The sequence below is a fragment of the Taudactylus pleione genome, unplaced genomic scaffold (genome assembly GCF_031769625.1).
Source record: "Taudactylus pleione unplaced genomic scaffold, aTauple2 ptg000026l, whole genome shotgun sequence".
NCBI lineage: Eukaryota > Metazoa > Chordata > Amphibia > Anura > Myobatrachidae > Taudactylus > Taudactylus pleione.
Genome location: NW_028284428.1, coordinates 36,235,687 through 36,260,308, shown reverse-complemented (window position 1 = coordinate 36,260,308; position 24,622 = coordinate 36,235,687). Strand labels below are relative to the sequence as shown.

Genomic DNA, 24,622 nt, shown 5'->3' with positions numbered 1-24,622 from the left:
TGATCTGGGGGCACTGCAGCGTATTTAATGCATATGTGGTGCTGGGAATACTTATCTTATTGACAATTGTATTGGTAGGGGCCCCCAAAGTTAGTTGCCCTGGGGCCCTCACAAGCCTGGTTGGAGAATCTGTGCACACAAGACTATAGAGGTCATCTTCCAATCTGAACCTTGTATTTGGCAGGGATTGCATTTTTATTCTACTTTTCTCTTATGACATTTTCATCTAATTGTGAATTTTGGATCTTAGAAAACAGCTGCTTACTATAGAAGCACAAATTTAGATGTTGCTTGAGAGCATCACTGCCACAGAAAGGATAACACTGTAAAAACTGCAGCATAACTCTGATACAAAATTTCTGTTGCTTGAGAGTACCAAGAAAAGAGTTAATGGGAACATTGGCCCTGATTCAGACCCACTCGCAAGTGGGCGTACGCACGTTCGGCGTACGTTAAAAAAATATTTAAATTCAAGCACTTGCTCGTATTTTCGTACGCAGCTAAAAATCCGCCCAAACTCAGGCGACCCCTCCTCTGACTAACGAGCGTGCCAAATAGCGAGCGTACATCCCCGAAATGGCTTGAAGGGAATGCACGCACAAGTACAAACCGGAAGTGGGACTGTCAGATTCCGATTACCTGCTCGTTTTTTCGGCCTACCTCCCTCAATCGTATCATGCCAATCAATGTATCAATTAGCTTAATTGTATTTTTTTTTTCAACACAATGCAATAAACTTTAATCTTGTCCGTGTTTGTATTTGCTCGCAGAATACGTACGGCTGAAACCTTCGCTTTTATTGTTCAAAAGACATGTTAGCCCCAATGAAACAATTGTTCTATTTGTTTGTCTCCCCACAATTTTTCTGTGGTTCATTTCTTTATTTAAATTAGCTTACGCATGTCACTGCATCAAGCCTATCATAACTCTCAAGAGATTTGTGGCCCTGTCGAACACATGACTCATACACTAACCAATAGAATTTGTCCTGTTAATTTCCCAAATACATTAGCCAATCAAATTGTTTTGTGGTGCTTTATTAAAAATATTTTGTCCAAAAAACACCATTGCCATCATGAGATCCGCCGCATTCACCAGGCGCGAACTGCTGGTGCTGACGGAGGTGATGGACAGGAGGATCACCAGTCAGCCTCCACCCATCTCCAATAGGCGCAAGCGTTCTGCATATGCGGAGGTACGTCGACGCCTGCGCTCCTTCGGCTCACGCCGACATATTGGCCAGCTGGAGCGCAGGTGGTCGGACCTGCACCGGCGGACGCCCCGCTTGCTGGCATGCTTTCGCATGCAGATTGCGGAAAGTAAGTGTTCTGGACTGTGGTTTTCAAGTTTATCTTGTGGGCCCTAACTGCGTGTGCATGTTTTCATGTCTGTCCTATTGAGTCATTGTAGTCATATCTGCATGTGCATGTTTTCATGTCTGTCCTATTGAGTCATTGTAGTCATATCTGAATGTGCATGTTTTCATGTCTGTCCTATTGAGTCATTGTAGTCATATCTGCATGTGCATGTTTTCATGTCTGTCCTATTGCGTTTTTTTTTTTTTTTTTTTGGGTTCCCTGTTGAAACTAACCACAATATTTTTGTCATTTTTTAGGGGCACAGCAAACACTACGGCGGCATCGCCACACAAGACGCCGGTCCCGGCCCCTCTCTCCAACCCCCAATTCCTCTATTACCCCCTCCTCCCCAGACCCTGTGGCCGAAATTTCCGGCCTACTTCCCCTCCAGCCCAATTCCCCCTCTCCTCCATCCGTCCCTCCTCCAAATACCCCCTCCCAGGATCCTGAAAACACCTTGCCCCTCGGATTGGGGAATGTAGCCACCTCCGAGGTGGTCCAGGGAGTGGCTTCTGGCTCTGTCGTTTTGGAGAACGGTATGTTTTTAAAGTTTATTTTGGACACCACAAACTGTTTGTATGTAATCATGTGTCGTCCCCATTTTTTTAGACTTTTTGTCGCCTTAGGGTATTTTTGGGGGTTGTCTTTACCTGTTCCTGCTGATGTCACCATACACATATCACACCTGTGTGCGTTTTTTTAGGGCCCTTGTATTTTTGCCCTTAGACATTTTGGGGTGCTGGCTTTTATCCGTGTAATGTTTTTTTGGCCCACAAGCTTGTAAGTTTTGGTTTGCTTGTTTTGTGTTTTTTTACAATGTTGCTTCATTATCGATTTATTAATCCCCAAACTTTTGTCACCCACAGAGGAACAGAGGCGTCGGGAAGAGATCGTTAATTGTGTGGGCCGTATGCGGGAGCAGGTCACCGGGCTGATGCAGGCCCTTGACCATCTGTTGGTCCTCCTTAGGAATTATTTATTTTAATTTTTTTTTTACAAATTGTTTCTTCATAAATCAGTTTTAAATCAAGCTCTGTCTCATGCGTTTGGAGTAAATCCAAGATTCTTTACACTGACATAAGTAGACTCTTCAAGCAAGGTTTGCCACAGAATCTCACTACAGAATGTGTGTTGTATTTTGAATGCAAACAGGCACAAGAAACACCTCCCAGTACCAATGTTGTTTTACTTTTTTGTGGTGGTCAACATGATAGTTTACACCATTTTTCAGGTTCCTATTTGGTGGCCAAACTGCTTAGGACAATCTTACGAAGGCAACTGATTGTACACGATTCCTTGTTGTGTTGGTTAGTACCCCGAAAACATATTACATTTTAGCTCCACTTGCTTCATTACTGGGTTACCCCTTAGGTAAAATTAACGTTTGGGAGTTTGTTTACACTTGCTTCTAAGGTGCCCAAAAAGGAAACAAATTACACTCTCCAAATATTTATTCACAACACAAATCAAAATACAAAGTGGTCACTCACAAACAAAACACACAGTGATAATCAGAAATACACCACATACCAAAAACACTAAACAAACACACAACAAATCAAGAACTGGTTGACGAAGGTCCATGCCGACATGATGTCAAAAATATGGCGTTGCAAAATTGGTGTCAGAATATATTCCCGAAGTTTCAACAGAAAGGTTTTTGAAGGGTAGCAGGAAGTAGTCATTGTGGGAGTGCCAAAGATTATGCAAACAAACAGAAGATGGTGCAAGAATTAATTTAAAAAATGCTGAACGTTAAAAAACCGTAACACATTGGGTATACACACTGTTGTTTGATCAATAATTACCTAAAATATCGGGCCACCACATCATCGAGTATGGCCCCCCCACATACTGACCTCCGACCAACCTCGGGGGGGCCATCCTCAGGTAAGGCATCCTCTGGCTGCATTGGAACACCACTCCTTATGGCGATGTTGTGAAAGATCCCACACAGGACCACAATTTTCGAAACCATATCCGGCAAATACATGAGCTTGCCACCAGAGCGGTGGAGGCATCTGAATCGGCCTTTTAAAAGGCCGATACAGCGCTCCACCACTTGCCTGGTGGCTGTAAGTGCGGTATTAAACTCACTTTGTGGACCTGGTGTGGGAGCCAAATAAGGAGTGAGCAGCCAGGGTATGCAAGGGTATCCACTGTCTCCTGTGAAAAAGAATAGACAACATCAGGATCACTGTGTATCAAGCTTAACATTGTTATGTACTAAAGGTCTCCACTTACCCAGAAGCCACGCATCACCAGCTTGTAGGTTGGTTAATTTGTGCCATATCCCTGATTGCCGGATGACGAAGGAGTCATGTGCACTTCCTGGTAATTTTGCATTCAGGGACAGGATCTGGAGGGAGGCATCACATACCACCATTACATTCAGGGAGTGATAGTGTTTCCTGTTTCGAAATATGGCCTCCAGCCGTGCTGGAGGCTGAAGTGGTATGTGAGTACCATCCACAACCCCTATGATGTGTGGGAAGCCAGCTATTTGGTAAAAATTGGCCTTGTCCACACTAAGGGCACCCATATCCAAAGGCATTTGAATAAAATGATGGAGGTGCTTGAAAAGTGCCTCCATCACTGCCCTCAGGATCCGGGAAAAGGAGGATTGTGAGATGCCCGCCACTATTCCCACCGTTGTTTGAAACGATCCTGAGGCACAGAAATGTAACACCGCCATAAATTGCGTAAGTGGTGGTATTGCTGTTGGACTGTCAATTTGCCGCTCAAGATCACTCTCTATTAATGAGAGAGTGTCTATGATGATTTTGGGAGGAAGACGGTAGCGTCTTAAAACCTCATCATCGGGCATTCCAAAAAGGGTGACACGTGTTCGAAATATCTGGGGCCTTGCACGCCTACGATACCTACGCCTGGGACGAGATTGAGGTTGGTCGGCTTCCGGGAGCATGGCCAGAACAATCCGCCCAAGATCAACCTGAAATGGCAAGATTGGAATGTAAGGCTTTGGACCCACCACAAAAGAAAATTAAAAACAACTTAGCTTGATGATACCATCCATTGCTGCTTACATGCCGGGGTATTGTCATGATACGTCCAAACTGAAATTAATCACAAAAATAATTTGACAAATTTCACTCTGTGCATTTTTGTTTCTAAATTTTGTGCTAGACAAAACTTAAAATATGCGAAACACACATTTGGCAAAAGAGCAAAACGACATTGCACACAGTACATCAAAATGGGTTGAAATGTTTGCCAAAAAAGCGAAAGGGCAACCACAAATAATTTTACAGGATTAATAAGCATTTAAAAATGCGCTAATTAGTTCGCAAATACAAGTCACAATAGTAAGTAGTAAAAATGCGCTAATTAGTTCGCAAATACAAGTCACAATAGTAAGTAGTAAAAATGCGCTAATTAGTTCGCAAATACAAGTCACTATACAAACTGAGAAAAATGCGCTAATTAGTTCACAAATACAAGAAAAAAAATGGACTTACCAAGAGCAAATATATAAGAGTCCAAATCAAAAGGTCTTTGGGTCCGAAATTAATAAAAAGCTAAAATATATGAAATTATGGATCCAAAAATGAAAAACAATAAGAAACACAATGAGACAACAATTGATCAAAAGTTAGACTTCACAAAACTTACCAAATCAAGAAACGAGGCCAAAAAAATAAAAACCAAAAAAGAGAACGGAAAATAAAAACGCAAATCTAGCAAACAAAATAAACTCCAAACGCCAACTCCTTTATCCGCAAACAAGAAACTCCAGCCAAGGTAACCTCCAACAATCCAAAAACGCCACCTCGACTCGAGACACACCAAGCCATAAAGTGTTTCGTTTCCCGCACAAATTAAGGAGGGATCATAGGAACGCACAATCAATGATGCGGCCGCAAAATAAGGACGCATGTATAAATACGTCACGAAAACATATTAAAAATCTGGTGTATTTCTTGTTTGGACCACAAACATGGCGACAGACCAGGGAAACAATGCCCAAGAGTCAGGCGGTAAGTCCTTTCATGCATTTTGTATCAATGATTAATTTGAAACATAAGATTGGGCAAGTTGTGAATTTGTGAAATCTGAATATTTACACAAATAGGTGAGGAGGATGACATGGAAGAGGCTGCTGGGCCAAGTATTCCGGCCAAAGCTGCCAAAAAAAAAAGGCAGCCACATTTCACAAGAAAGGAGATGGAGGTTTTGATACAGAAGTGTGTGGACATCCTGCCACAGGCAGACAGGAATATGAGTCTAAGCCAGAAGGGGAGAATGTGGGAAGAGGTAGCCGTTGCTGTCAATAGGGTGGGTGATTATGTCCGTCTAGCCCGGGATGTCAAACGGCGGTAAGTAAACACTTGCCCCCCCCAAAAAACAAACACCATTTTAAACAAAAGGATAATGGCTTCCATTTTTTCCAACAGATGGGGCGACTTCAAATATCGCCTAAAGCAAAAACTCGCGGACAGGGCTAGGCATGCAAGGGGGACAGGTGGGGGTCCCACCCCTGTGTCATTGGAGTTGACGGATTTAGAAGAGCTGGCACAGGGGTGTGTGCAGCCTGTGGAGGTGTTTGGCGTGTCCAACATGGATACGGACATGCCAGACTTTGCGGCTCCTCATGTTGTCCCAGGTAAATCTTTTGATGTCACCAACTCTGAAATGTTATTGTGCCAATATGTAGATTCTAATGTGAGTCTTTTCTCTTTTTTCCTAACAGAGACACAGGCGGATGAGTCTGCTCCAGAGGGGAGCCTTGGCCGCCGAATTTCTGCTGGCTCGGCAGGGGAGGAACCAGTACATCCGGCTGAGGACCCTGCAGAAGCCAGTCCAGGGCAATCCCCCTCGCAGGCAGTGGCCCTCCTCACAGAACTCAATTTCAAATCGGATTTCCATACGGAGATTCTGCAGAGGATGGACGCCAGTCTGGTACGGGTGGCTGAGGCCCTGAAGCAAAATGCTGCGGCCAACGTGACCATTGGTCAGGCCCTGGCGGAAAATACCAGGGCCAACATCCGCATCACCTGGAGCAGCTCGTTCGCCAGCACATGGTGGAGCCGACCTCCCTTCCTGCCGGAACATCAGGATCCTCCACCTCTGGCACAACATCAGCCAATCCTCCAAATGTGCCTAGCCCTGTGCCTAGTGCAGAGGCCACAACATCTGCCTCTGGACAGGCCAGCCCGATGACATCCCGGACCCGGTCTGGCACCCTCCCTCCCCCATCCAAACGGGTGAAAAAACGGTGACAGCAATGGCGACTTTTCCCACAATCCTTCTGTGCTTGGCTCATATTCCTTTCTGGTCAAAACTTCCCTCTCCTTTCTTGTGAAATGTTTTTAATTTTTTGTTGTATGTTTATGTCAACAGTTATGTTGGGCCAATTTGTTGGATTTTGGGACAGATCTTTGCCACAAAAAGATGTCCCCAAATTTTTTATTAATTTAATTTTTGTTTGACCAATAAATTGACACCAAAAATCTGACATTGGATTGTGAAATTATTGTACAAATGGGTTACATTTAATCCTGGACCAAAAGGCAAAAAATTGCCAAAAAAAAAAATAAATTTATAAAAAAAAGGGCTCTTTAAGGAACGTTTAAAAATTCATATAACGAGGCAAATTCAAGAGGCAAAAATAAAATGGTGAGAAAATTAAAACATGATGACATTATTGTTACAATAGGCCCTAACCACCAAATTGAGGGCAAAATAAACCCCCACAAATGTACGCAAATTGATTGTGTCATCCTGACATTAGCAGCTCAGATTTCCACCTGCGTACGGTTTTGTGCTATCCCAAAAAACTGATTTAAAAACACATACCAAGCCGGTTTTCAATCCAACACTAATTGCTTTTCAGCCCTCCCGCGATTAATCGCAACAACATCGTGGAGTCCCGGGACGGAGGAGAAGGCCATCGCCAATGTGGTCGAGTTATCCAGACCCTAAGCTGTGCGAGCATTTTGAAGGGAAAGAGGATCATCCAGTGACGTATGAGTCGGTCCAAACACATTTTACGCTCGCATCTGCTAATGTATGTACGCCCCAAAAACGCCTCGCCACGCCTGCGTTTTTCCATCTCCACCCCCGTCAACACCCAAAAACGCCCTGTTCTGTCAATCACACTTGACATGTCACTTCCTGTACGCTATTTGACGAACGAGACCAAAAAAGCTCGCAATCTGCCGTACGCACATGCGCAGTGTTACACCGACGCATGCGCGGTTATTCAACATCGGAACGCAACGAGCGTACTGCTGTTTGCGAGTGGCTCTGAATGAGGGCCATTATCTGTTACCGCCATCATTTTGGTGCCACAAAAAAATTTCATATTGGGCCAACTGTTGGATATCAGCTGGGATATAGCCGTGGATTGGCAGCTTTATAAGAGGGGCTTCTTGTTACATAAACATAAGATCAGGATTTTTGTCACTAAGCACCTATAAGATGAGAACCAGATCACTGAGAATTTCTAATTCAGATTTCACAGACATCACAGAAATATTAGTAAACAAATCATACATATCGACAACGTAAAGTAGTGCCTCACATTAATGTACTATTGAGAATATGATTACTAAAGGTCGATTTTAATCTATTTAAAATCAATGAAAATCGATCACCATCGATGTTGTGTTTCTTTGGCTAAATCACAGTGTCGCATCAAAAAGCCCCTCCTGGCGTGCCTGGTCCTAGTGAGACTCTTCAAGCTCCCAAGGCCGGATTAACAATGGGGTGGGTGGAGCTGCAACTCCAGGCCCTCCCACCAAGAAATATACGCTGGAGACAGGAAAAAAATGTTTTTCTGTCACCAACAGCGGGCGTCCGAGGTCCTGCCAATTCAACCCATAGCCCCAACAACCACCTCGGTCCTCTACCCCCGCCCACCCGGAAGAACCTCCCAGTCCTCCGAACATTCAAAGAGCAGTTCAGTGGAAGGCTTTGCTTCACAAGCCCTCCCTGCATCGTGTAGTGTGCCTCAGTCCCTGCTCTATGCCATGTGACGTCACCGCAAAGGGCTCTACGTGGGTAGGTGGCGCTGCCGCCATTGACCCCATGGCGGACTGAGAAAGCAGTGCTGACTGAATCCTGACTTCTGGAGCACTGTCTGTAGTTGTACTGCCAGCAGCACCTGTCAGTAGGGAGACCTTCCTGTCAGTGTGGAGCAGACCCATGGAAGATGTAAGCCTGCAGGAGGAGCCCATGCCGAGGAACAGAGAAGAGTGAAGGTAAGTGAACTACGGGGGGTGGAAAGAGCAGAACAATGAGAAAGGGGGGAGGTGAGGAGCACTATAATGGACACAAAAGGGGACATAATTATGGACACAGAGGGGGGCACATGATAATTGACACAGATGGGGAGCACATAATAATAGACCCAGGGGCACGCCATAATGGACACAGAGAGGGGGCATATTAATGGACACAGAGTGGGGGGGACATAATGGACACGGGGGGGGCATAATAATGGACACAGAGGGGGAAGGGACATAATAATGGACACGGGGGGCACATAAAAATGGACACAGTGTGGAACATAATAATGGACACAGAGGGGTGGGACACATAATAAAGGACACAAGGTGGAATATAATAATGGACATGGGGAGACACAATAATGGACACAGAGGGGGGACATAATAATTGACATGGGGGGGCACAATAATGGACAGAGGGGGGACATAATAATCGACAAGGGGGCACATAATAATGGACAGAGAGTGGAACATAATAATGGACACAGGGGACGACAACACATGATAATGGACACAGAGGCGAAAGAACATAATGGACACAGAGAAGGGGAAAGGGGGACACAACAGTGCATACAGCTGAGGAGGTAGCACAATATAGAACATACAGATGAAGTCAGGAGAACAACACAGACGATGCAGATGAGGGAGTATCACAATACAGACCATGCAGATGAGGGAGTATCACAATACAGAACATGCAGATGAGGGAGTATCACAATACAGAACATGCAGATGAGGGAGTATCACAATACAGAACATGCAGATGAGGGAGTATCACAATACAGAACATGCAGATGAGGGGGTATCACAATACAGAACATGCAGATGAGGGGGTATCACAATACAGAACATGCAGATGAGGGGGTATCACAATACAGAACATGCAGATGAGGGGGTATCACAATACAGAACATGCAGATGAGGGAGTATCACAATACAGAACATGCAGATGAGGGAGTATCACAATACAGAACATGCAGATGAGGGAGTATCACAATACAGAGCATGCAGATGAGGGAGTATCACAATACAGAACATGCAGATGAGGGGGTATCACAATACAGAACATGCAGATGAGGGGGTATCACAATACAGAACATGCAGATGAGGGGGTATCACAATACAGAACATGCAGATGAGGGAGTATCACAATACAGAACATGCAGATGAGGGGTATCACAATACAGAACATGCAGATGAGGGGGTATCACAATACAGAACATGCAGATGAGGGAGTATCACAATACAGAACATGCAGATGAGGGAGTATCACAATACAGAACATGCAGATGAGGGAGTATCACAATACAGAACATGCAGATGAGGGAGTATCACAATACAGAACATGCAGATGAGGGAGTATCACAATACAGAACATGCAGATGAGGGAGTATCACAATACAGAACATGCAGATGAGGGAGTATAACAATACAGAACATGCAGATGAGGGAGTATCAGAATACAGAACATGCAGATGAGGGAGTATCACAATACAGAACATACAGATGTGTGTCTGTTATGTGGTTGGGGCATGATGGTGAGTGAGGGGTGTATCAGTGTGTCTGTTACAGGGTCAGGGAGTAGTGGTGATAGTAATTACAGATGAAATATGGGATTGGTAAGTGATAGTGAATGATGGGTATTTCAGTGTTTGAGAGATGGTATCTGTGAGTGGTAGTGGGTAAGAGGTTCTGTATACAGAATAAATTGATGGGTGACAGGTATTTCAGGGTGGGGGGTAAGGTAGTGTAGTAAAGGCAGTAATTCTTACACCTGCTCTGCACAGAAGTGACCACTATCGGCCTACCAAAATATGTGTGTGTGTATGTGCTAGCCACACCCCCGTACAGACCACTCCCCACAGCACTTGTCATGCCCCCTCCCCCCATAATTAGTCACACCCCTCTGACACTGGTCATACCCCTGTGGCAGCATACAACAGGCATACAATAAATTTCAGCTCCAGGCCCGTGTGGACCTTAATCTGGCACTGCCAGCGCAAGACATCTTTTTGCCGAAAATGCATCCAAGGCCCGTATTCAATTTGAGCCGAGCCGCGTTATCATAACGCGGCCCGGACTTAACGCTGGCTTCGCCTGTTTTTCAGGCGTTAAAGTATCCCCATATTCAATTTGAAATTAAACTAAAACGGCACCCGGCGATACTTGGATCGGCGAAAACAAACGGGAATTTTTGGGAAATAATTGTAGGACCCCCCTAAATATGTCCAGACCTCAGGGATCACTATGGGTACCCCGTTTTTACCTGCAGAAGAAAGTTGGGGTTTTTAAATAGCCGCAGCTAGTGTTTTTTTCCCGACATTGAAGAAGTGATGCAGAAGAGCATTTATTTATTTTTTTTCATTTTTAAAAGTGGTCCCATCAAATTTGGGGTACATGAAAATGGGTACTAGCATATTTTTAAGTCCCTAAAGGTAATTTTATAATTCTGCAAAAATACACCTGCCGCTACTGCGCAATAAAAAAAACACCTGCAACATACTTGGGTACCCCACTAGAATTAATTTTGTTAGTTTTGTTTTTTGTTTGACAATTTTTATTTGTCACCCCAAAATTATTATTTACATTTTTTGGGGGTGTCAATTTTTTATTTTTTTTTACATTTTTTTTGCAACATTTCGTTTTAAGGGGGCATTACCAAAAGTAGAGGCTAATTTTTCTAAGCCTGCACCCCTAAACCCCAAATCTAAACTTTATTTCACTTGCTATAGTTAATTACAAAATTATCCCTGTTTTTTAAAAATGACCCTTGACCCCATTTACGAAAAAAAACGGGAATTTTCAGGAAATATGCCTGGGACCCCCCTAAAGATGTCCAGACATGAGGGATCACTATGGGTACCACTGTTTTTGCCTGCAAAAGAAAGTCGGGTTTTTCCCTGGCGCGACTATTAGAAACCCGACTTCCTTCAGGAGATAAAAATGGGGGTACCCATAGTGATCCCCCATGTCTACGCATCTTTAGGGGGGTCTCTAGAATATTTCCCGAAAATTCCCCATTTTTTTAACCTGTAAAAAAAAGTAGTAAAAAATTACAAAAAAAATGACATAAGGTCCCCCCCCAAAAGCCAAACCAGCCCCAGGGGAACAAAATGTGTAGGGTTCCACCGTATTTTAGAAACCAACACCAGGCTGCAGGGACTAGTGCTGGCTTTAAATATAGGGGGCAAAAAAGACATGGGGTACCCCCTATATTTAAGGCCAGAAAAAGACCCAACCGACCGGGGTGTAATGCCAAAGCACGGAGACCCAATCACCGGGGCTCCAGGTCCAAAGCATTACACCCCAAGTTGGTCAGCGCAAGCCGGTGATCTCGGGGGAGTCGGGGACTCCCCAAAAAATGGTCCACCCTCTCCCGAGCACCACAGGCTTACGCAGAAGCCTGGCGCTCATCCCCATAGCGGTGGGTATGGGGGTAATAGGGGGGAAAAATAATGTAACACTATTGTACTTTACAGTGGAACTACAAGTGCCAGCATGCCTGTCATTTTGCACTTGTGGAACTACAAGTGCCAGCAGACATGCGGCACCTGTAATTTCACTGTAAAATAAATAGTTAAAAAAAGACAAAACACACTCACCATGACAGTATAACTTTATTACACACACCTACTCATTCACACATACCTATACCAGATGAATCTGTCCCCTTCTCCACGTAGAATATCCCAAAAACATGGCCCTGCAAATAAAAAATCATACTCACCTATATCCTGGCGCTGGTCTCCGCAGTAATCCACGTACTCGGCAAAAAAAAAAAACGAATACACAATCCACGAACTAGCTATGAGTATGTGTGTTGCCACACATACTCATAGCTCCCGAATGCCAGCTGATGGCACATACACGGAGCTGGCAGTCCCGAGAGTCAATCAGCGGCATGCTGGCACTTGTAGTTCCACTGTAAAGTACAATAGTGTTACATTATTTGGCCCCCCTATTACCCCCATACCCACCACTCCAGGGGTATGGGGATGAGCCCCAGGCTTCTGCGTAAGCCTGTGGTGCTCGGGAGAGGGGGGACCCTTTTTTTGGGGGGTCCCCGACTCCCCCGAGATCACCGGCTTGTGCTGACCGACTTGGGGTGTAATACTTTGGACCTGGAGCCCCGGTGATTGCGTCTCCGGGCTGTGGCATTACACCCCGGTCGGTTGGGTCTGGTTCTGGCCTTAAATATAGGGGGTACCCCATGTCTTTTTTGCCCCCTATATTTAAAGCCAGCACTAGTCCCTGCAGCCTGGTGTTGGTTTCTAAAATACGGTGGAACCCTACACATTTTGTTCCCCGTATTTTTAGAAACCACCACTGGCTGGCAAGCCTGGGGCTGGTTTGGCTTTTCGGGGGGGACCTTATGTCATTTTTTTTGTAAATTTTTACAAATTTTTTTTACAGGTTAAAAAAAACAGGAATTTTCGGGAAATACTCTAGAGACCCCCCTAAAGATGTGTAGACATGGGGGATCACTATGGGTACCCCCATTTTTAACTACTGAAGAAGTCGGGGTTTCTAATAGCCACGGCAGGTGCATAAATGCGGCTTTGAATAAGGTGATGCAGAAGAGCATTTAGAAGTTTTTTGGGGGCAAAACAACAATGGCCATCAAATTTGGGGTACTAGAAAATGGGGTTCAGCATATTTTAAAGTTGCTAAAGTGACTTTAAAAAATCGTGAAAAACCCTCCTGCCACAAACACCTGCAATCAAAAAAACACTTGGGGCATACTTGGGGACCCCCCCAGAGTAAAGTTCGCTATTTTTTAAGTTTGTACCCCAACTTTTTTTCTTTCCCCTCTTTCAAAGTCAATTTTTGGGGTGCCCTTAAATTTTTTTTTTTTTTTTTTTTGACACAGATTACCTTTAGGGGACTGTCTGAAGGCTGCACGGGGGTTCCCGAAATGTTGCACCCCAAAACCCCAATTCTGCACTTTTTAACGCCTGCCATTCATAGGCGATACTTTACCGCTTATTACATTGAACTGACTTAACGCCTAGGCGAAAGTCTTTCAAATTGAATACGGAGGAAAACTAAAACAGGCGATAATGACGTCATCGGCAGTAAATTACCGCAAATCCGGACTTAACGCCTCAAATTGAATACGGCCCTATGTCGCAATGCAATGTGACTAGGACGCACCTCGCAATCAGCATGCGAAGTGCCGCAGCTTTTTCCACACTAAGTTCAGTTTACAGTCTCAGTTGCACAAAGATATACAAGTCTCACATATCAAATTAATCAGCACAGTCTCCTCGCATTGCATTGTGGGCAGCTTCAGTACGAAATGCAATTGCGATCGCATCTGCGTAAACGCACGCAACTCAGCTGCGAAAATATGCTGATGCCTGCCACAGCTCAGCCAGCATAAGGACGCCCACTGCTACTTTTTCACATCCGTCAAGCCTCACACTTCTGCTAAAACATCGGTACCATCGTCCTGTCATGCACATTTACAGCAGGTCTGACCATAAGCAGAAACTGCAAGTCTCGTCGCACGCAGTGAGTACTCCAGCTGCGTATGTAATCAGCGTGGCTAATTTATGCACACCCAGGAAACAGCATTCAAGCGTTTCCCCGACCACTCCCCCAATGCTGACAGCCTGTCACTCACTCTGCGATGGATTCCTATGAGAGTACGTAATTGCAGTGCGATCATCGTGCATGCGTATGTGGTGCATACGCAATGGCTAACAATCGCTCGATCTGTGTACGTAGTTGCAAATGCGATCATTGGTGAATCAGGCCCTGTAACTTAGACGCATTTTCTGTAAAAAAAAAAGACGCCCAACGGTAGCAGAGTAGCACGGGACCTGGCAGCTTACTCACGCCAGGCAAGTTGCACTGCGTGGCGTATTGAGGCTAGACGTATAAGGTCACATCTGTACTAATACTTCAAAAAAATAAAAAAAAATTATCTGTTAGTAAATGTGATTTAGCTGCAGAAATTTATGCACATCCATCAATGTTGATTGATTTTGATCAATTTTAAATCGATCAAAATTGACTTTAAGTAAATATACCCCTAGTTGTGTTTTGCCCTTCTTTCTAGTCCTGGAATGAGGTAAGTGCTTCAAAATATCTTCCATTCTGCTTTCCTGTCAGTGGTTCCTAGACTGACAATTTGGCTGCCTACAGAATGTGATAGAGCAAGATGGAAGATCTGGTGAGCCACTGGCCAACATTATTGAATAAATCTTATTAAAAGCTCATTGGTAAAATCAATTGGTTAGCATGAAAAGCTATTTTAAACTGAATACAATCAGCAAAGGGGCAATTCTAAGTGCAGTATGGTTTTGTTTTCTGTCCCTTGTGCTGGTCCCACTCGTATTAATGCATTATGGATAAATGAAAACACTGTATACCACAGCACTGATTAAATATGTGCAGTCCTTGAAATGAAATAAAGTCACAAACTCCTGAGAGTAACAGGAAACCGGTACCAGCAGACCTGCTTAGTATCACTGTCTTTATTGGAACATTTGATAGCGTAATTATTTTTCATCATATTGCATGTTTGCAATATTACTCATGTCATTGTTTATGCAAATCTTTAGCTTTAAGTTCATTTATGCAGATCAAGCACAGGGCCTAATGGCCTGATTCAGCAGAGGACGCAGGGAAGCATTTTACACAGATTCCCGATGTTCTGTGTCGGCCGGCTTGCGTGACCCCATGGGTCACTTAGACGGTTGGTGGGGTCGCAGATGATTTGTTGCTGCGTCCTAGAACACAACTGGGATCAGTAATGCATGCAGGAGGCATGATGGCTCCTGCTGCATTACTGCAGTTGCTACCATGACCATGCTAAATCAGGCCCACAGTGGGAGACAACGGAGATAAAATGTGACTAGCAGCACAAGGACAAAACAAATCCATAAATATGAGCCTGGTAACTATTGCTGCCTGATTGTATCTGTTATCCAATCATATTCTTCCAGCTGATCCATTTTACATTCACTTAAGCACCAAGAGCATTTATATCAAGTTGATTAAAATGATTTTAACGTACAGATTTTTTTTAACCACTAAACCTGTATAACCACTTAGTCAATGATTTCTGCCTGTAACAGCCTCCAGCCAGGGGGAGGGGCGCCCAAAACTATTACGTAGGTAGTAGTGCAGCTTTAAGGGCACATTTACATATAAAGTTTGGCTCTATGTGCACCAAGAAAATAGTAAAAACATAACATATTCTTTTGCTGCATAATACGACCTGTAGGCAAACTGTAAAACATTTTTTTTGCGGTTAAAACAAGATACAGGTTGAGTCTGCGATATCCAAAATGCTTGGGACCAGGGGTATTTTGGATAACGGAATATTCCGTATTTTGGAATATTTGCATATCATAATGAAATATCTTGGGAATGGGGCCCAAATCATACATGCCGACTATCTGGCTGCCCGTTCCGGGAGGGAGCAGCCAGATCGGCATTACTGGGGGGCGTGGCCAGCAAACGGGGCGGGAGTGGCCAGGTGATAAGTTTTTGCGGGCGGGGGCGGAGCCACGCGAGCGCGTCATTTTGGCCCCGCCCCCACTACACACTGCCGATATTACAGGCAGTGTGAAGCAGGGGGCGGTGCCCCCCTTCGCTGCCAGGGTTATAGAAGTTATTGCGGTGGGACAGGAGGGTTACACAGCAGCCGGGAGACTTGCCTGCCATCCCGGGAGGTCGGGAGCGGCACCCGATTTTCGGGAGGCTCCCGACCAAATCGGGAGGGTAGGCAAGTATGACCCAAATATACACACAGAATGCATTTATGTGTTATATACACCTTATACACACAGCCTGCAGGTAATTTTATACAATATTTTCTATAATTGTGTGGCTCAAACAAAGTTTGCATTCAAACATAAAACTCAGTTATGTTTCATATACACCTTATACACACAGCCTGAAGGTAATTTTATAAAATATTGGTAATAATTTGTGCCTTAGACAAAGTTTGTGTACATTGAACCATCAAAAATCAAAGGTTTAATTTTCTCAGTCAAGCCAAAAAAATTCTGTATTTCGGAATACTCCGTATTTCAGAATATTTGGATATGGGAGACTCAACCTGTAATAATATATACAACTATTTATAGGACTTACAGTTTCCCGCTGCTCTCAACAGTTTCCGCAGGCACTGGGGTATTTTCTGTTATATCAGTACTGGGTACAACTTCCTTTCTTTTAATGGACACTGTAAAATCACAAAAATATTTTATTTCTGAATAAATAAGCAGTGTGAGGGTAAAAGGTTAGTGCTTTTACAAATAATGTACAAATGCTCATGACACTGTCTTGACAGTGGCAGCTGCTAATGGCCTTTTGTTAAAGAAAATCATGAGTCACTAATCAGATCTTTTTAATCTTAGACACTTGCCATATCCTCTTTAATCAACAGTGTATTATAGCTCATACTGTTATTACTCTATTCAGGGGCAGCCCAGAAAACAGTCCCCGCAGCCTAATTGACTCCAGTTGTTCAAAGTTACCATATTTATCCCAAAGATTTTGGTACAACACATGAGGAAGTATCAGGACAATTGGCAATATCAGTGCTGCTGTGTACAGCATTAGTACCAGTGAAGGATATTTCATGCAATGTGTCAGTGTACTGACATCAGCGCAACTGATGGCCCCACAATGATGCATGGATCTGTCTTAGAGATGCCTTTTTCCATGACAGTAAATTTCCTTTACTATTTGTAGATACCTGAGTTTTTTTCTTTAATAATGTTGCTTGTTAAAGAGACAAAAATGTAGTACCCATATGCTATACCCTTTCTGTATTTCTATTATATATGGAACACTGTACTGTGTTCTGCAGGTTATAAGGGTATTACATGTAACTGGCAGACTTATTTGGCAGTCCATTTATATAATAATAAATCCTGTTCTACAGGATGTAAGGAGACTAGAAGTCACTGGAAGACTAATATGGCTGACCATTTATATAAAGAACAATGTAATCTGGTTATAAGGATAATAGAATTCACTGGAAGATTTATCTGGCTGACCATTTATATAAAGGACATTGGGTCTGATTCAAAAGTGGACGGAGTTGCAGTAGCAGCTGCAACTTTTGTTGTGACCGATACAGCAAACTTATGCTAAAACCACATCCGATGGGCTTCCTACTGAGGCGCCCACCGGCTGGGACTCTAATCTGCTATGAAACGTTGCAAGTCATACCATCGAGTGTACATCAGCCTATGGCTGCTCTGAATGCCCGACGGTACATGGCCGTCGATGCCAGTGGTACTGCGTCTTTCGAGGCAGTCCCTCACACCGTCACGCCCCCGACATGCCCACAGACAAATGCCACCACCAGTCATCGCCCAGGAATGCCTAACGAAACTACATGGATCTCCATGCAATTCCAATATGCATTCGCCGACAGTAACCATTAAGAAGCATGCACAGATTTAGAACATTGGGGGTTTGGGCCCGATGTTCTGAATCCGTCCACCTCTGAATCATGTTCTGTAGGTTATAAGGCTATTAGAGGTACATTTACTAAAGTGCGGGTTCTAAGAAATGGAGATGTTGCCCATAGCAACTAATCAGATTCTAGCTATTATCTTCTAGAAGGTGCAAGATAAATGTTAAGTAGAATCTGATTGTTGCTATGGGCAACGTCTCAATTTCTAAAACCCCGCACTTTAGTAAACATACCTCTTAGAGTTGGAAAATGTATTTTGCTGCCTATTTCTAGAAATTATATTGTACCCAATTATATAGGCCATAAAGATATTCGAAGACTTTCCTGTCATTAAAAAAGGATAGTGCAGCAGGTGGCCTCAGTACACCTATTGGTCACAAATACTGTTCCAACGCTGATTTATAATTGCAACACTATTACAAGGCATCTTATAATACTATAACTGCATTTTCAAAATAATTTCAATATTAAAAAAGTCAAGAACATTTAATGCTTATAATGCTAGAAAAACAAATATTATTTTAAAGTAGTGGAAAAGTAAAAAAGTGGGAAATACTATTTATTTTTTATGCTATTTTTATATGTTTAGATAAAGACAAAATACTTTGTGTTTCCTCTATTCATTCCTTTTGCTGACTAGTGTAACATGACGTGTTACATGACTCGCTCCTTGATCGAATTTGCGGGGCTGTTTAATAGGTAAAGATGTTTGTGATGGTATGTTGTAACAGAACCTGTTATGCTAAGAAAAGAATGCACAGTGGACTGATGAGGGATAATACTGTATGTATCTGCTTGCAATAGAAGTTGTTTTGTCCTTTATGCATGTTTTCTGCATTTATTTAGCAGATATCCTGCTTGTATAGTACAATGCAATAGGTTTTACAACTGTATGTAAAGTAAAAATATACCATAAACATCTCAGCAGTATATATTATGTATGTTTATATTAAATTTGGTGACAGGTAGTAATCATACAGATGTGTCCTCATCCACTATTCAAACAATACTGCCGCAGTTGCGCCAAACAGACTTTCTCTGCGCACCAGGTCCCAGGGGACTTGGCTTGCATAGAGTGTCTCTTTCGCTCGAATCTTTGGGCCATATTCAAATGCTGGCAAAAAGCCACGATCGGCGGAAAAGTTTCGCTGATGACGTCATTTCGCCAGGCGGAAACTTTCCGGCTGATTCAATTGCAAAGACTTTGCGCCGGTGTGAAAAGTCTGCACCTTGTAACCAGCGGAAAATATTCGCCAAAGAAAGCATGATTGGGGTTTTAGGGTGCAAAGTTGCAGGAACACCCCTGCAGCCTTGGGACAGTCCCCCAAAGGTAAACTGCATAAAAATTTAAAAAAAAAGAAATTCTTTAGAACACCCCTAAAAAGTGCTTTCGTTTTGGGGGTGAAAAATACCAAAGTTGGGGGACAAACTTAAAAACTAACGAAATAGACTCCAGGGGGTCCCCTAAGTATGCCCCAGGTGTTCTTTTGATTGCAGGTCATTGCTGAAGGTGCGTTTTTTACATTATTTAAAACCTCACGAGCGGTTTTTAACATGCTTGAACCCATTTTCATGTACCCCAAATTTGGTGGGACTAGTTATGTTTACCAAAAAACACTGCTAAATGCAATTCTTCACCACTTGTGCAAAGACGCTAAATAGCAGCTATTGAGACCATTCAAGTACCCCAAATACCTTCAGCAGGGCTATTCCATAGTCCCCCAGGGCTATTCCATAGTCCCCCCATATATCCATAGTGATCCCCCATGTCAGTGCATCTTTTGGGGGGGGGGGTGACAGGCTAATTTCCCCGTTTTTGACAGGACTTTCTGCCACTCAAAGTTACTTTTATATTTCTATTTTAGTATAATACCTGATTCTTTGTATGTTCCCTTTTATCTCTAACCACCACAATATCTTTATGATTTATCTACAATACTCAAATATTTATGTGTTGTGGTCTTTATGATTAATCATTGTGCGTACGACTCATTTAACCTGGACATGTATGATGTATTATGCCGCAATTTTTGCTGGGTTATAAATGTTTTCTGAGCAATTGATTTAGGGACACGCAGAGGGTATTTGGTGGGTGGACATATTCTACCACAGTGCTCAGATGTAGCAGCGTTTTGTTTCAGTATCTGATAGATAGTATTCTGATTATCAAACTTATTGTATTGTCATGAGATTTTTCACCCAGGCTACTTTCAGATTTTATTATGGGTATGTTATAATGTATCATGTTTTGCAACCATTACAGACCATATATGATGTCACAGAGACCAATTTTCCTTGTACTTGGTTACATACTATGAATCATTTTTGACTATCTTTTGATCTCTTGCATGTTGTATATCCTTGTATGAGACTTATATTTATCTCATTGGTTGGTCTCATTTCCTAATAGAAGAGACTTTACTTACATACTCAATCACTAGCAGGTAACCATCGGATGGTTATATAATTTTCCGACTAATTTGGTTTATTCTCAAATACCCTGCTTAACCATATATATGTTGTTTGTCCTCCATTTTGTCTGTCCTGAATTTTATTTTTATTTATATTTCCAATAACCGTTAAGTTTTACCTTATTATAGCAGAGAACTGTGCCCCTACAATACAGAGTACTTTCTTTTTCTTTTCTTTCACTATTACAAGACATAGCTAGTGAAAGCACTGCTCTTTTAAATATTGGGCATTACCACAAACAGAATTGCTGGGTTTTACAACCCGACACTATATAAACCCCCAGGTGTATGAGGACACATCTGTACCACAAACACTGGGATGCTAAATGTCTCTGGTAACCAACTCAAAGGGGGCAATTCCAATGTGCGGCTGTGCACATCACTGAGAATTACAACATTGCACATTTTCCTGCACACCTCTATGGCATGTGAAAGAAAATAGGCGATGCCAGTAGCAGTGAGGTGCCAGATAAACAACCGGAACACCGGCAACTCACTGTCATCACTGTTAATTGAATTATCATCTGGTAAATTTAAACAACAATTTAAAGTGTTGCCAGTGGTAACAAATAATTGCACCCACACTTACCTGGACCCTTTCTCAGAATAGATTTCTTGACCACATCAGTTCCTAGGACCGTAGAACTTGTGAAGCGCTTTGATCGTTCTTCAAAAAACCATTCCCCTGTTGCTACTCTTATTTGCCTACAAGAAAAGATGTAATACTCCTTTTACTGTACAATAATTATTGTGTTTGTTCACACTGAAACATTTTGCACTCAGGGCCTGATTCAGAGCCAGACGCTATTTGCGGACGGTCGTTCCAAAAAAGGGGCCGCCCATTTAAATTGAGCGCTCGCTCTTTGCGGTTTGTTGACGCCTCTATGTCTGAGCGAGCGAACGAAAAATGCGCTCGCTATTTTGTAAAGACGCCCCTTTGCCGTTCGCATTACACGTCATCTCCGGTATTTATTAGATTAATCGGGTACATCGAAAGGCATCTGAACTGCTCGCAGTGCTTGTGGTAGGGTTTTCTTACCGCTATCACTGCGAGCAGTTCAGGCTAAAAGACAACCAAGTGACGTGGTCAATGACGCTCCTTTACTAATTATGCACTCCCATTAAACGCCGTTTTGACCGTCTGGCACGCCTGCGTTCAGATCTCCACTCCCCCGTTTTCAAGCACCTTCCCCTGTTATCACCCACAAACGGAACATTCTGTCAATCGAATTAGCAGCCCCTCGCTGTTTTGCGAGCGCACGATTTCTGACCGCAATGACTGGTTTGCGCATGCACATTACGACCTATACGTATGTGCAGTTATGCGAACATCGCTCAGAGCGAACGAGCGGCCGCTTACGAGCGGCTCTGAATCAGGCCCTCAGTTTTTTCTATTAAATGAGAGCCAGCTCATCAATGTGTAATGGTCATGATTGCATAGGTACTGTAGGGAACTAATAATATGAGTGGACCAATAACTATTTCTATTATCTGCTCCTGAATGGATAGGTGTTTGGTGTGGAAGGGCATTCACAGGCCTGAAATATCTGGAAGGTGCAATCTTCTGCTATCAGCTGATCTGCTCTTGATAGAAGCGGTTGAAGAACATGCAGTAATGTGATCTGAGAAAGATGAGGATGCAACCACAGGGCAGTCTGAGAAGGGGATATATGGAGTCTGAGGATCGTCTGAGAGGTCTGGACAAGGTCTTTCATAGTCTGAGAGGGGAAACTTAGTCGAGAAGGAAGAAAATAAATCAACAAGGGAAAGCACAACAGCGCCCATTAGGAATCAGGGACGGGGAAACAATCACAGTTAATAAAAGGTTCAATAAAAGACTGAAATGATAATTAGGGACAGACAGCCTGATTCATAATGGATCGCAACTGAGATTACGCACGCAATCGGCCGATTGTTGCAATCTGCGCATGCATATGCATAGCAGTACGTGTACGCGAACTAGCCAATGCGATCGCAGAGACTACGCAGACCCATCGCAGAGTGATTGACAGGATGTGCCGTTTGTAGGTGGTGAGGGTGGGGTGGTGCAGGTGTGCCAGTGCGTTCTAACGCCGTTGCAGGGGCGTGCATAAATTATCCACTGCGATGCCGTACGCAACTCAATTGCTCATTGCATGCGATGAGGTTAGCAATTCCTGAGTAAGGTCAGAGCTTGTGCAAGTGTGTGTGAGGCTGCGATTGTACTCGATGTTACCGATGGTTTTGCAGTCTTGCTAAACATTACGGATGTGTGTAAGGTAAGGTGGGCATCCCTAGGTAGTGCTGCGACAGCGTAGCAATCGCAGAGGATTAGCATATCATTGCAGCCAGACTGCGTGTGTTATCACAGCCGCGATCACAGTTGCGATCAGTAATGAATCTTACCCAGAGATAGTATATTATTATACTAATATTATCTAGTCAGTTAGGCGGCCACTGAGCCAACGCAACTACATGGAATCTGCAGATGCTGTCGAGACCCTCATAGCAACGTTCCAAGTACCGAGCAGCTGGTGTCCTTCATCCAAGCTGCTGACTAAACAGGCTTGTAGTGTAGAATGTCTTTATGAAAGACAAATACTTAAACTTAAAGTCAGTGAGCCCATAGAATAGACTGACAACAGGAAAGAGAAGTACCTAAAGTAAATTATAGATACAGCATTGCACAGTTTGCACCTAACAGTCCTCGTCAGACGAGCAGTCATTAATACTTTCCTTACGTCAGCAAGCAATGTAACCCCACTAAAGGTAGATTCATTCATTCATTCTGGTCTATACAGTAGAGAACCAGGACAGAACTACTAAAAGATGACGTATCTAATGTGCCTATCTCAAACAACTGTGCTAGAGACTTGCTGTTAATTACACTGCAGAGTTTATTAGTAGAGGTCACCTCAGATATTAATATACTAAGAGTAACTGGACTAGATAATATAATGGAAGTAAAATAAAATACATTAACATACTAAAGTAACTGTATTAAATAGTATGCCTACAGAACTGTCAATGAACTAAAATTAAACTGTTAAAATGTACCCTAATAGGTGCATTATACAGATGTGTCCTTGCTCATCTAGCCTCAATACGCCATGCAGAGCGATATGCCTGGTGTGAGTGAGCTGTCAGGTCCCGTGCAGCTCTGCTAGCATTGGGCGGCTTTTTGTGCTGAAAATGCGTCTAAGTCACAATGTGATGCGATTAGGACGCACCAGGAGACTGTGCTGATAAATATATGTGACACTTGCATATCTGTGTGTGACTGAAAATGTAAATGGCACTTGGCGTGGAAAAAAGCTCTGGTCGCTGCATCGTAGCACTTCCCATGCTGATTGAGAGACTCAGTCGCACACAGATATACAGGTGTCACATATCAAAGTAATCAGCACAGTCTCTAGGGGCTTCCTAGTCGCATTGTTACTTAAGAAGCATCTTCGACACAAAAAGAAGCTTAAAAGATGCCCGGCGCTAGCAGAGGCGTCACTTACCTCTGTGACACCCGGTGCGGTAGGACTGAAATGCTTTGCGCGCCGTAGGCGCCCGCACGTGCTGGAAAGGGGGCATGGCTTTGCGAAAGGGGGCGTGGCTTCGCATGCAAAGCCACACCCCCTATGTGTGCCGATCCGGGAGGCGTTAATGCCTCCCGTTCTCGGCACACAGTGGGCTTCCCCAGCGCTCCTGCAGCTGCTGGGGCAGCCCACAATCTCTCCCCTTCCTCTCTCTATGTCACGGTGACACCATCCGACGGGGTGACAACAAAATAGCAGAACAGCTCTGCTATTTTGGTGTCACCCCATTGGATGGTGTCACCCCCTCCTAGTGACGCCAGTGTCCGGCGCTAGCGGAGGCTCACGTGACCAGTCGCTCCATGAGGGGCTGTTTGACGCGACTGCAGCAAAGAGTGAGGACACATCTGTATGTGTTAATTGATACAGAGAGGAGGAATGAAACCTAAACACATAAAACAACCAACTATGAAATGTAAAAACTAAGAAAATCCAAGTGAGACTTATTGCCACAACTCTCTTTGATGTGCACCGATATCTCGCCCCTTCTCAGGAGACAGCTGTCCTGATCCTTCCTCAAATACAGCTCCTACAC

The 24,622-nt window shown here is 43.6% G+C and overlaps 1 protein-coding gene across 6 annotated transcripts in view; it reads right to left on the bottom strand.

Moving 5' to 3' along the window:
• The window catches only part of SYTL5 (synaptotagmin like 5), a 297,226-nt gene that overhangs the window by 128,952 nt on the left and 143,652 nt on the right, over positions 1–24,622 (bottom strand). For all 6 annotated transcript variants that reach the window (XM_088451681.1, XM_088451679.1, XM_088451682.1 and 3 more), the window contains exons 4-5: positions 21,114–21,229; positions 16,718–16,808 (exon numbers count right to left, since the gene is read on the bottom strand). In XM_088451681.1, the coding sequence (XP_088307807.1) occupies positions 16,718–16,808; positions 21,114–21,229 (207 nt within the window). The remainder of the gene's footprint in view (positions 1–16,717; positions 16,809–21,113; positions 21,230–24,622) is intronic.